The sequence below is a fragment of the Leuciscus leuciscus genome, assembly GCF_965113295.1.
Source record: "Leuciscus leuciscus genome assembly, chromosome: 8".
Lineage (NCBI taxonomy): Eukaryota > Metazoa > Chordata > Actinopteri > Cypriniformes > Leuciscidae > Leuciscus > Leuciscus leuciscus.
The window spans coordinates 23,783,274-23,796,036 of record NC_138732.1 but is presented as its reverse complement, the minus strand read 5'-3'; the positions used below and the strand labels follow the sequence as shown (position 1 = coordinate 23,796,036).

Genomic DNA, 12,763 nt, shown 5'->3' with positions numbered 1-12,763 from the left:
GCATTCTTGCTTAAAGCTCAAGAATCGAGCTTTCAGTGCAAAATTGCTCTGTGTAATGTTTCTTTTCATTGATTTAAGGGCTATGTTGTGTCACTTAATGGCTTTCTTAGAGATCCACCACCATATTATAAACAGCGCAGTGTTTGTCCTTGGCACAAGTTCTGTCAATATAGGTGTGTTTGTGCTTGTGTTGAACATAGAGCTTTTGTTCCATACAAGAGTGGACAGCCATAGTAATCCTCGTCTAAGCAAAAGGAGCACTTTTCAATGTCAAGTGTGATGAAGATGCATCAATGTTTTCTGCCTTTAGCCATGAATGGCTGACTAGGGCTAAATGTGTATTTGTAGATCATTTAATTAGAGCGTGATGCAGGCTGTTATGGGAACAAATGGCTCAGCCTTCACAAAAATAACAGTCCATATGGACTGCACTGCAGTAACCATCAATGTCAGACATTAGCTTACGCCTGGTCTTAATTTAAATTTTTTATTTGGTTCGAAAGACACAGGCCACTGATCTTGTCATGAGAGAGGCAATGTGACACTGAACCGTGGGTAATAAGATGTAAAACTGTGACATCTACTGGAAGATGCAAAAACTGGGAGAACATTTTTATTTCATGAAGGTTTATATGATTCATGAGTTCCTGGAATGACAAAACCGCGTGCTTCATAATGTCTAAAAATAGTGTTGAAACTATAATACAGCTTTTCTTATCCTCTGATGTTGATGTCACACATATGAATGTTTTATTGATAAAGGATTACTTCCTTTCAGCTGTCAGTGACAAATATCGTGTTGAATACCTTCACCTATTTTCAGAATTGGTGCAATAATAAATGTCTTGACTGATGATCAACACCCAGATCAACCTACTGAACAGACTGTACTTCATTGTCATTCACAGAAAAATAAACAAACAAACAAATAAATAAATAAATATGCTACCTCGATCCATCTACCTTGACTAAGGTACTTTTGTAGTTAATTTGCCTACAGTATCCTGCTAAATGAGTCACTAGCAATCTATTAAACTTTTTGAACATGCAAATGTTCACCCATCAGGTTTAAGTTATGCAGTGATATTCTTATTTTTATAGTTATTCTTTTTAATAGTGAGTCATTTTAAAATTGCTGAGGCAAACAGATTTTTTTAAATACTTAAGGAATCTTTCCTAAGGCTATTTGCAATGAGACAAACATAACTGGTAGGTAACTGTATACCTCCCAAACAGGTATTGAGTTGTTAATCAAATTATGATTTTTTACCAAAGTTGGCCAGGTAATTGTCTAATATGGTGATCAATGATACTAATATATATCATGAAAATCATCTTACTCATGATTCCATCAGTGTTACTGGTTATTATGTTTAATTAGGTGTAACTGGCAACAGTACATTTTATTTATTTATTTTTAATCCTACAATTATTCAGTTTGACCTTGCATGAAATGAGAAAAAGGAAAGTGTAATACAGTGCAAGTGGTTTAATGTATGATTGATGAGTTTCATTTTCACAAAAAAATAAATAAATAAATGAGAATGCCAGTGCAGTTGTAAAATGGCTCAATTTCTTCATGCTAAACACACACACACACACACACACACACACACACACACACACACAAAGGTAAGACAGGGGGACACAAGAACAATCGAAGATGAAAAGTTTGACAACTATTATTAAAAAGCCTCAGGTCTTCTTCAAAGAAGGGGAGATTTCTATTGAAATGCAGTGGATACGGTCAAATCATGCAAACTTCACCAAAAGAGTTCACTGTACCTGAACGGAAATATTGCTGATTCAACACTGAAGAATTGCTTTTGAACTATGAATCATCTAATCTATTTTATTCACTTTCTTATACCATATAAAGGTTTTTCTAGATTACACATCTTTAAATGAATCACTGAACTCTAGGCAAAGTCCCAAATATAATACATACTCAGCAGATCTGAGCTTGACTATTTGCTATGAAAGTATGCAAAACTACACAGTGGACTTACAGCGTTTGGAAGAGAATTACCTCTAAATAGCCAATTGATTTATGCAGAATGCTTGCTATCAGGCAGAACTGACAGTTTTGTATTGTTTGACAACTAATAAAGAGTTTGGCTCAATCCTCGATAAAAGTCCTGCAGCATGAAGGCTCAGAGGATTTGAGATAAGAGGACAAGAGCAAGAAAGAGAGGGAAGACTAGGACTGAACAGATGGGAATAAACAAGCTGACAAGTGCCTGTGTGGATTCAAAACATGTCAGCACAGGTTGTTTAATTTAACATTTACTCATGCTGAAGAACATTCCAGCTTTGCTCAACAGCAATAAAGCCACAGAGGATCAATGGCGGCATGTTAATATATCTACTTTCTATGAATGCACATGGATCACAAACATATTCAGGCTCAAACTCATTGTAATTTTTTTTTACACTGACTTCAAGTTATGAAGGCTACAGTTAAAGTCTTTTCAGTTCAGAATTTGGTCACACTTTAGATTAGGGTCCAATTCTCACTATAACTACCAACGACTTTTCCCTCAAGAAACTCCTAATTACTGCTTATTAATAATTAGTTAGGTTGTTAAGTTTAGGTACTGGGTAGGATTAAGGGACGTAGAATATGGTCGTGCAGAATAAGGCATTATGTGCTTTATAAGTACTAATAAACAGCCAATATCCTTTAATATGCATGCTAAAAAACAAATAGTTAATAGTTAGAATTGCACCCTAAACTAAAGTGTTACCTAGATTTTTTTTGTAAATTTAATGAAATGGATAATGGAAAATAAAAGTGTTAGAGGTATAAGAACTTTCATGAAAACTATATTAGAATTTTCATACCGTTTATAAGAAAATATTACATTTAATCACTTAAAAAAGTAATGTAACCGTCAAGTAAAAAGTCATTTTTTACTTTACTTCGTTTCCTTACACCTTAAATACATGTGAGTGTATTTATTTAACAAAGTGTTTACATTTATTTAGATATTTAGAAATATTATTAACATTAATTCATAAATATCATTACGCTTTTATATCATTCATTACGGTTGATATTTAACAATCCAACAGTTTTTTGTAATGTTTCCTGTTGTTTCAACTTTGATTACATCATGATAATGTTAGGTCTATAATAATGATTATGTCAAACTACCAAAAACAAAAAAACAAAACTGCCTCTAAAATTAAAACATTTTGAAGTGTAAAAATACTGGCATGTTCAAAGCCTTGCCATATATTCCATGATTCATCATTACAAAACATATTAAACATTTACTAATAAAGAAATCTCATTTAAAATGCCCTTACCTGTCATGGAGTTTATCTGGAATCGGCCATCTTCATTGCCGGAGAGGATAGTATATCGTACAGGCTCGTTATCAGTGCCATCTTTGGGGAGGGCGGACACGCTGATCACCTCCGATCCGATCCGGAACGATTCTGGGATCTGTGCAAAGTACTCCGAGCTGAGGAACAATGGCTGGTAATCACTCAGGATGACCACGTGTACTGTAATTGTGGCAAAGGAGAAAAGGCGAGGGAGGCCTCGGTCGGTGGCTTTTACTTTCATCTCATAGGTGAACTTGGTCTCGTCGGCTAGAGATCTCTCCAGTCTCAAGATGCCTGAGATTTCATCTAGGGAGAAGAAGCCACTGTCGGCGCCTTGAAGAGAGTACCTCACCTCTGAGTTTATACCTGGAAGAGTTATATAACATAATATTCTCAGTATTATAGTGCAGGAATAGCAGATCAACAGATAACTAAAAGCAAGAATTTAAGCTCTCAAAAGACTTCACATGAACAACATGTCTCATTGCATCCGCTTGTCGAAGAAAGTGTCTATGAGTAATGTCTATGGAATTAAGGCAATCAACTAACCTAGCTAAATCTTTTTTTATTGTTGCCGTTTCATTAGATTTAAAGTGTTCGTGAGAAGAAGAAAAATAAAAAAAACTTTTAGATATCAATCTGCATATGTGATGGACATTGGTTATGCTCATGTTTGTTCGCACCTTTGAATGTATCTTGAGTAAAACAGCTCTATGCTTAACGAAGCACATACAAAAGACCTGAACCGGCTGAAACCTTGATTTATGTTCACATTGCAAGATAGTGTTCACAATGACTTTGCACATTTGTGCAGTATGCTTAGAAAGGATAATGTCATTAAATCACTTGTTAAAGACGTATTATATAAGAGCAAAGTAGTTCCAATTCACATGAATCCCTGTGACGGTACTCTACAAGTTCACACACATCTCCAGGTGTGGTCTGTTCCTCCCTAATCATGTTTCTCTGTCAGAGCCTTCAATCCTACATCAAACACTGCATACCTTTAGCTTTTCAACCTGCATGTGAAGGGTCAAAGAAAAAAGCTGAGGGGCTTTTAATACTTTCTGAGTGGATAAGTCGAAAATAGTCTGTGTGTTTTGCTTTAAAGCAGCCATTTGTGACAAGAGAAACAGTGCCATACCTGTGTCTGGGTCTTTGGCATAGATGACAGCAATAGGTGTCCTAATCGTGGTGTTGTCAAACACAGTGATGTCATAATGGCTCGTGGAGAATTGTGGCGGGTTGTCGTTCATGTCTTTTACCATGAGTGTGACATCTGCCTGACAAGAGCGGCCACCACCATCAGTCGCTTTGACAACAAGATCATACTCTGATTCCCGCTCCCGGTCCAAGACAGCAAGGGTGTATAGCTCACCTTAAAAAAAAAAGAAAAAGCATATGCTTGAAACTAGGCCTTATAAAAAAAAAAAAAAGACAATAACAGGGAACGGTTAAACACTGTGTTGTAACTTGTTGGGTATTTAAGACAAGCCTTGACTAGTTATTTATTTGATAGATGTGTGTAACAGATTATTTACTTGAAGTTAGTGGTTTCATTTCTTTACCATAGCTGCAAAAACAAAGAAAGTTGTTGTTTCAAGAACTTTACACTACACAGCCGGACACAGTCCTTTGTTTCTAACATTGCCTGAAGCATTTCCTGCATCTTGTATCTTGTTAACCCAAAATAACCGTCTTAAAAGATGTTACATTTAGATAGGTTGTCCTGGAAGAGATTAAGTCACGTAAACGTATCATAAATCAAATACGCTCATTGTTTACAAGGAATTCCAAAAATTCCAAATGTCCTGGGAAAGTTGCCTCTTATCATCTTTGTTGGTTTGATTTCCTCGAACAGTAAGCAAAAGCAATCTCAAACTGCAGTGAATGCTACTAGAAATCTGGAGAAGGATTGAGAGATCAAAATTACCAGTTTTGGAGTCAAGATGGAACTTGTCTGCATTAGGTCCATGAAGAGTGAATGACACCTGGCCATTTGTTCCAATGTCGGGATCAGAAGCAGAGATCTTCAGGATGAACAAGCCAGATTTGGAATTCTCCACGACTGCCTCTGTATAAAGTAACTGGGAAAAGTGGGACATTTTCCAATAAAATAGGTTGCCATCAACCAACATCAAATTTCAGAATTTCTTCAATTTAGGTTCTAGTATGTAGGCCTTTCTACAGGCCCTTTTATATCCCATGTCGGAATACATTTATTATTATTATATATATAAATGAATATCACATTAAAGCAGTCTTTGAAAACATTTTACCATGTCTTCATCTATATATCTATCTGTCTGTCCGTCTATCTTTTATTTTCTATATATCCACAGGGACAAAACTGCCCATAGTTGAAGAAACACACATAAACATGCAGAAACAAATTGATATCTTCTGGAGAACGCCTGACTTACTTGCTCACACAAAGGACTGTTGTCATTGAGGTCAAGAACATGGACCTCAACATTGGCAGAGGTTTGAAACCTTCCATCTGTGGCTGTTATCTTAAGGGTGTATTTGTCTTTGTCTTCTCTGTCAAGCGGACTTTTGGAAATCACTGTCCACTCCACCCCTGCTACTGTGACTGAGAACTGGCCCAATGGGTCTCCCTCTTCAGAGATGAAAACAGCAACAGTATGTGTTTAAAACCAACATACATCATTTTGCCCATGCAAAAATGTTTATACAACAGTTAAAGTTGAAGTAAAATGTCAAAGCTGAATTGTAAAGACAGACAGCACAGAATAACTATTATAACTCAGTTTCATTATATTAATAGTGTTATATTAACATTATATTAATAGACAATAATAATTTAACTAAACCAGTGACTTTGCGTACCTGTTATATAACACACAATCTGTCTATTATCTGCAGACACATCTTTATCAGCAGTTGTCAGAGTCACAATGGTTTCTCCAGGCCTGCTGTTCTCTAGGATGGACCCTTGGTACAGTTCCTCTGTAAACTGAGGTGGGTTATCATTTTCATCGGTGATAGTCACCTCAACTAGAACTGAAGAGGTCAGTTTGACAGTGTCGCCATGATCAGTGGCCACCACATAGAATCTATGAAGCTGTTTGGTCTCGGAATCGGCCTCCTTTAAGGCAGTTATCCAGCCAGTTTGCGAATCAATTGTAAACATGTCGCCAATATCATCTGACTCCGACTCGATTGTATATGAGACTTCTCCGTTGACGTTTGTGTCGGCATCATTAGCTGTCACTTGAATGACCGTGGTGCCGGGGGGCAAATTCTCAGTCAGGAAGGCCTTATAGGGGTCAGCCTCAAACATAGGCTGATTGTCATTAACATCTTGAACCTTTATTTGAACAGACACAAGAGATGCTACATCGGTACCATTGTGATTTCCTTGAGCGATCACATCAATCTTGTATATCTTGGTTTTTTCATGGTCAATGTTCTTCTGCACTACAACTGTACCGCTATCTTTGTCGACAGCAAAAGCATGTTCTTTGTTGCTGTCTATAGTGTTACCATCCACCAAGCTGTATATCAGTGGCATATCAGCATCCGCCTTGACTGTGCCTATCTCATATCCGATAGGGAGGTCCTCAGATGCTGAGAAAGAGTACAATGGCTCGGTAAACCGGGGCAGAATGACCTCCGGTGGGACCACCTTGACCTGTACTGGCACAGAGGAGTTGTAAAAAGGAATGCCTCCATCTCGAGCCTTAACTTTGAAGGTGAAAATCTTATTCTCCAAACCAACCAGACTCTCTTTGACGCTGACCACTCCGGTAAAAGGGTTGACCTCAATAATATCTTCAGTAACTTCCTCCGCTTCTTCTACTGTGTAAGTGACATCAGCATTTTTACCTTCATCTGCATCATAAGCCATTATCTGTATCACTGGTGAGCCTTTGTTTACTGTTGATTGAATAGAAACCTGATACTCGGAGGCTTTAAATTGAGGAACGTTATCATTCTCATCTGTTAGAATGATCTTTACAGTGCAAAATCCCACTCTTCCTCCACCATCCTTAGCCATGACCTTAATCGCAATCACTCTTTGCGATGGATTTTCTCTGTCCAATGACTGAGAAGTCACAATTTGTCCACCTTCATCGATGGAGAACTTCTCATCGGCAAGCTTGTTAATTATGGTGTAGTCTACACTGCCGTATGGCCCATCATCCGGGTCAATAGCAGCCAGACGGATCACACGAGTTCCCACTTCTGCGTTCTCTGCCAGATCTGCCTCGTAAATGTTCTGGTTGAAATAGGGGCTGTGCTTGTTGCCGTTTGTCATGTCAATGTTAACAGGGGCAGTCTTCTGAAACACACCATCGGAAACTGCAATGGTGAGGTTATAAAATGGATCCAGGTTTCTCTTGCACAAATTAGAGAATGAGATAAGTCCAGATGATTCATTAATAGAGAAATATCTCCCCTCGTTGCCAGACAGGATCTTATATTGGAGGTCATCCTTACTATCAGGGTCTGAAGCCTGAACTTTGATAACAATGTTGCCACAAGTGGACATTTCATCAAGAGAGGCCCGATAAGATGGCTCATTAAAATCTGGAGGGTTGTCATTGACATCTATGACGTTCACAATGATGTGAGCCTCACCACTGAGTGGTGGTGAACCTTTATCTGTGGCTTTAACTTTCAGCGTGAACTGCTGCATGGTTTCGTAGTCCAATACTTGCAATGTAACCAAAATCCCAGTTAGTGGGTCAATATCAAAAAAATCACTTTTGTCAATCAATTGGTATGTTACCTCTGAATTTCTGTCTGAATCTCTGTCAACAGCTGAGACCTGTAAAACAGATGTGCCTATTGGAAGGCCCTCAGACACATCTGTAATATAAGGCAGATTCTGAAAGACAGGTGCATTATCGTTTATATCTTCCAGATCAATCTCTACTTTTGCTTCGCTAAAGGTACCAGTCACCAAATCTGTGGCACGAACAGTCAAAATATGCTTTGTTTGAGTCTCAAAGTCTAGGAAATCAGTGACACTTAAGACCCCTGTTTTGAAATCGATGTTGAAAAACCTGGAGGCATTGTCTTCCTCTAGATTGTAGATAAGGCCGTATCCTTCTGGGTTTCTTGCTTGCACATGCAGGATCGTTGTTAAAGGAGTAATATTCTCAGGTAATTTCAAAGGGTAGTACAGGCTTTGAAATATTGGATGAGAACGATTTTGCACTTGGACGTAGAGTGTCCCAGCGGCTGAAAGACTCGGCTCACCATCATCTGATACCAGTACAGTGAGCACATAATTATTCATAGACTCAAAGTCTAAAGGTTTCTGTAATGACACATCCCCAAGATAAGAGTCAATTCTGAAGAGATTGAAATCATCCTCCAGTAAAAATATTATAGATCCATTCTCACCGAAGTCATCGTCGGTTGCTAGCACTTGGAAGAGAACATCCCCTGGTTCAGTTTCCTCCGATATTGTCAACGAATGAGGCAAATTTGATATTTTCGGAGCATTGTCATTGATATCATCTATATAGACCTTAACACGAGTTACATCCACACGTGGGGGATGCCTCATGTCTCGGACCTCCACGGAAACATCGTACTCATCCTGTTCCTCCCTGTCAAATGGAACTCCGGTGGTCTGCAGGACTCCAGATGATGGAACCACTGCAAATTTCCCATGTGGGTTCAAAACGGTGTACTGCAAGGGCTCGTTCAGGTAGCTACCTTTTGCTCTCAGAATGGCTAAAATTTTCACAGATGCAGAGTTCTCCGGTACACTAGCTACATGTATCCTCTCCTCGAAATTCAGACTAGTCTTTGTTGAATTGGTGATATTGCATTTCACTAGGGTAGTGTCTTTATATAACCCATCAGAGGCAGTGATCTTTAACTCATTATGGGACTGTAGTTCAGATGAATCATTCACTGAGATTATTCCAGTGGACTGGTCTATTTTAAATGCATTTTTATTACTACTCTCCGAAATCATGTAGGTGACTGCTGAATCTGCATCATGAGCTGTCACCTGGATCACTTTCATGTCTTCAAAAACTGGTAAGGTGACAGCAGTTTCATAGACAGGTAAAGCAAATTTTGGGGGACAGTCATTAAAGTCCAGGACCCGAATATTTACTCTGCATGGCTTGGAAGAACTTAGCGATGGCTCGCCGGAATCCCACACCTGAACGCTGAAGAAAAATTCAGGTGATGTCTCAAAGTCAACTGTAGTCTTTAAGAAGATGGTACCCATACTCGGATCGATTTTAAACACTTTCTGTGCTGCAGGCTCAAGGATTTGGAAGACCAGAAGAGCATTTGTGTCTTTGTCCACATCTGACGCCTTGATCACTAACGGCGTGTTGTTCTCACCAGTCACTATGCTGTTTATGGGCGCAGACTCACTAATCTGCCCATAATACGTGTCCTGGTGGAAAACAGGGGCATTGTCATTTTCATCTATCACATAAATGTAAATTACAGCATCAGATGAGATTCCCGCTGAATTTGTAGCTCTTATTTGCAGACGGTAGGAGGGGTGCTGCTCAAAATCAAGTGCATTTTGGACAGATAGCAGTCCAGAGTTGATGTTGATGTGGAATGTCCCATTGGGGTCGCCTTGATTGATCCTGTACAGCACTGAGGACGGACAGCTGGCAGAGACAGATACCACAGGGGATCCAGGAGGTATGGCTTCACTTATCTCAGTGATGTATTCTTCGGAGGAGAACCTCGGTGGTGTGAATTCAGACAGCTTTACAGTGATGGTAACGGGGCAGAGGGTACTGCGCTGGGGAAAGCCCTGATCTGTGGCTTTTATTGTGAGGTGATACTTCTCATGCAGAACTCTGTCTAATGCATCAAATACACGAATGCTTCCCGTCTCCTTGTCGATTTCAAAGGCACCATCCACATTCCCACCTGGATAAAAAAAAGGAGATTATTTACTTTAAGAAAATGTTGTTAAATGTCAAAAACATTAAATGTGATTATCATTTTTAATTGCCACCCAAGATAATTTATAAGTGCAACCTTAAAATTGAGTATTAAGGCAAGATTTCATTCATTCATAAATGTGCTTGCATGAATGCTAAAGAAAAGTTAGTTAAAAAGCAAAGGCAATATAGTGCCCCAGGCTAATGTCTTACCAGAGTGAAAGGAATAAACAATCTCTGCATTGCTCCCTGTATCCTTATCCAGGGCTTTGACTCTTAGCACTTCAGTGCCAGTGAGTGCCAGATTACTTATGGTGCCCTCATAATGAGTATTCAGAAAAGATGGGATGTGGTCATTACAGTCTTCTACATGCACAACAACCTTCGCAAAGTTCTTTTTTATTGGTATCTTGTCATCTCGTACCTGGAAAGATAAAGTACATGGGTCAATGTGTGTGGGGTGCAAGAGTTAGGAAGATCACTTTTGACCACTGATGACCCTTTTAGGCACATTTATGAGGTCAGGAATTTTTCAGGAATGTGGATTTATGGTTTTCCCCTGTGCTCTGACCCTTTCTATCTCATTATGCCAGGGACTCAAGATAATTATTCAAGATGATTTAACTGGACAAATAACAAAATGATCTCATGTCCATTTAATCAAAGTATAATTTTTGTCTGGCTTGTCTCTAATTGTAACAGATTGCTCTGGCCATTAATACTATTTACATAAGACCTTGAGATGAGAGTCTAGTTGAATCAAGTCAAGCGTCACTTTACCATCACAATCAGAGTATGAGTGGAGATGGTCTCATAGTCTAGCTCCTCTTTAATGACAAGCACACCACTCCTTTGGTCCAAGTGAAAGTACTTGAGGCTGTCTGTGTTGAGGCTGCTGTGGATGGTGTAAAAGAGTCCACTGTTGGCATCTGCATCATGAGCACTAATGTGAAGGATCTCCTTCCATGGAGATGTGTCCTCTGGCACTCTTACTTCATAGAGGCTCTTCAAGAACATGGGCCGATGCTCATTTATATCCACTACTTGAATGTAGGCCTAAGAGAACAAAGACAAACCACCAAACTCTCAGTTGTCCATTGGCTTAAAGTGAGACACATTAAAATGCAGACCTAATAACAATGGTAAATCTTTAATCTCACATTCTATATGCAGAGGTGCATGCTATGAATTTATTGACTCTGCGCTCAATGTGTTATAGATTTGGCATGTGTGCTCATACTTGAGTGGTTATAGCCTGAAATCCATCTGTGACTCTGACTGTTAAGTTGTAATGAGATTTTCTGCCAGCATCCAGACGTCTAGCTTTCACAATGCTCCCTGTGTTCTTCTCAATGTAGAAGTCCTGCTCTTCGTCACCACCTAAAACAAAATATTAGCTAGTGGTTAGATCAGTGGTTCTCAACATGGGTCAGAGGTTTGTTATCAACCAACCACACAAATTTACATCTATAGGATAGCAAAATAAAAGCCTTATGAATTTTAAAAAGAAGGTTTAAAAAACCCTTCCCATGTAATTTATTCTTCAAAGGGCTTACATCCAATCAATCTATATGATATTTCGGTGTGTAATCATCTGTTACTTCACTAACTGGTCGATTAAATAGTTTATGTGTTTGAATTTAATGTTATATCAATATTATTTAAATGTATGCATTTCATTATTCCATAATTAAAATAACCCATGACAATAATGACTTACAATCTTTGCTTGTGGGTCTTTTCATTGCTTTGCCTCCAAATTAAATATGTTTTGGGTGTATTCAGTGCATTAAATTATGAATTTCTGTAAACATGTCGCTTCTGGTTGCCTTTATGTTTACAAATATGGTTTGAGCCATAGTGTACATTACTGACTGCTAAAATCAATATCAATTCAATATTATAATAATATTAAGTTTAATGCATTTTAATGTTTGTTTTTAAGAGAAATGTTGTTTACTTTACAATACTACTTTACTATTTTGCTTCTATTTTGGGTCACCACTCAGTGTCCAATATAAAATCTGCTGTGTTAGAAAAAACACTGGGCCAGAATAACAAACTGTTTCACACATCTGATGGTTTACCGTCGACACCTCTGAGTGAACCTTTGTGGGTGAACCTGTATGTGTTACTTCAGTGAGTAACATGAAGTGTTATGACAGTAAGATTCAGGTGAAGTGTAATCCACAACAATCCTCTACAATTAGCAACAACAACAACAACAATAAAGCCTTCATGAAAAGCACAAGCATACTGTAGATTTCACATTTGAGAGTATGGGTACTCTAACACCCACATGAGTCTTTGTTTGTTATGCCCATCCAGGTACAATAATGACAGAAAACAAGGCCACATCAGGAGACCACTCCTGAGACACTCTTCATGACATCAGCACTATTGTTTAAGGGAAAACATTTGGCACACGTATAAAAAAGACCAGACGTCTTACTCAGTGGGGGCAAATTCGTGCCTGCTTTAACAGATGGTGTTTATTAAGCATTCCACCTATTGAAGGCTATCTGGCC

General features: G+C 38.6%; 1 protein-coding gene across 1 annotated transcript in view; it reads right to left on the bottom strand.

Moving 5' to 3' along the window:
* The window catches only part of fat2 (FAT atypical cadherin 2), a 48,194-nt gene that overhangs the window by 21,727 nt on the left and 13,704 nt on the right, over positions 1-12,763 (bottom strand). The window contains exons 7-14 of the mRNA XM_082177231.1: positions 11,476-11,615; positions 11,016-11,291; positions 10,449-10,659; positions 6,184-10,221; positions 5,757-5,953; positions 5,267-5,420; positions 4,478-4,711; positions 3,313-3,699 (exon numbers count right to left, since the gene is read on the bottom strand). Coding sequence (XP_082033357.1) covers positions 3,313-3,699; positions 4,478-4,711; positions 5,267-5,420; positions 5,757-5,953; positions 6,184-10,221; positions 10,449-10,659; positions 11,016-11,291; positions 11,476-11,615 — 5,637 coding nt within the window. The remainder of the gene's footprint in view (positions 1-3,312; positions 3,700-4,477; positions 4,712-5,266; positions 5,421-5,756; positions 5,954-6,183; positions 10,222-10,448; positions 10,660-11,015; positions 11,292-11,475; positions 11,616-12,763) is intronic.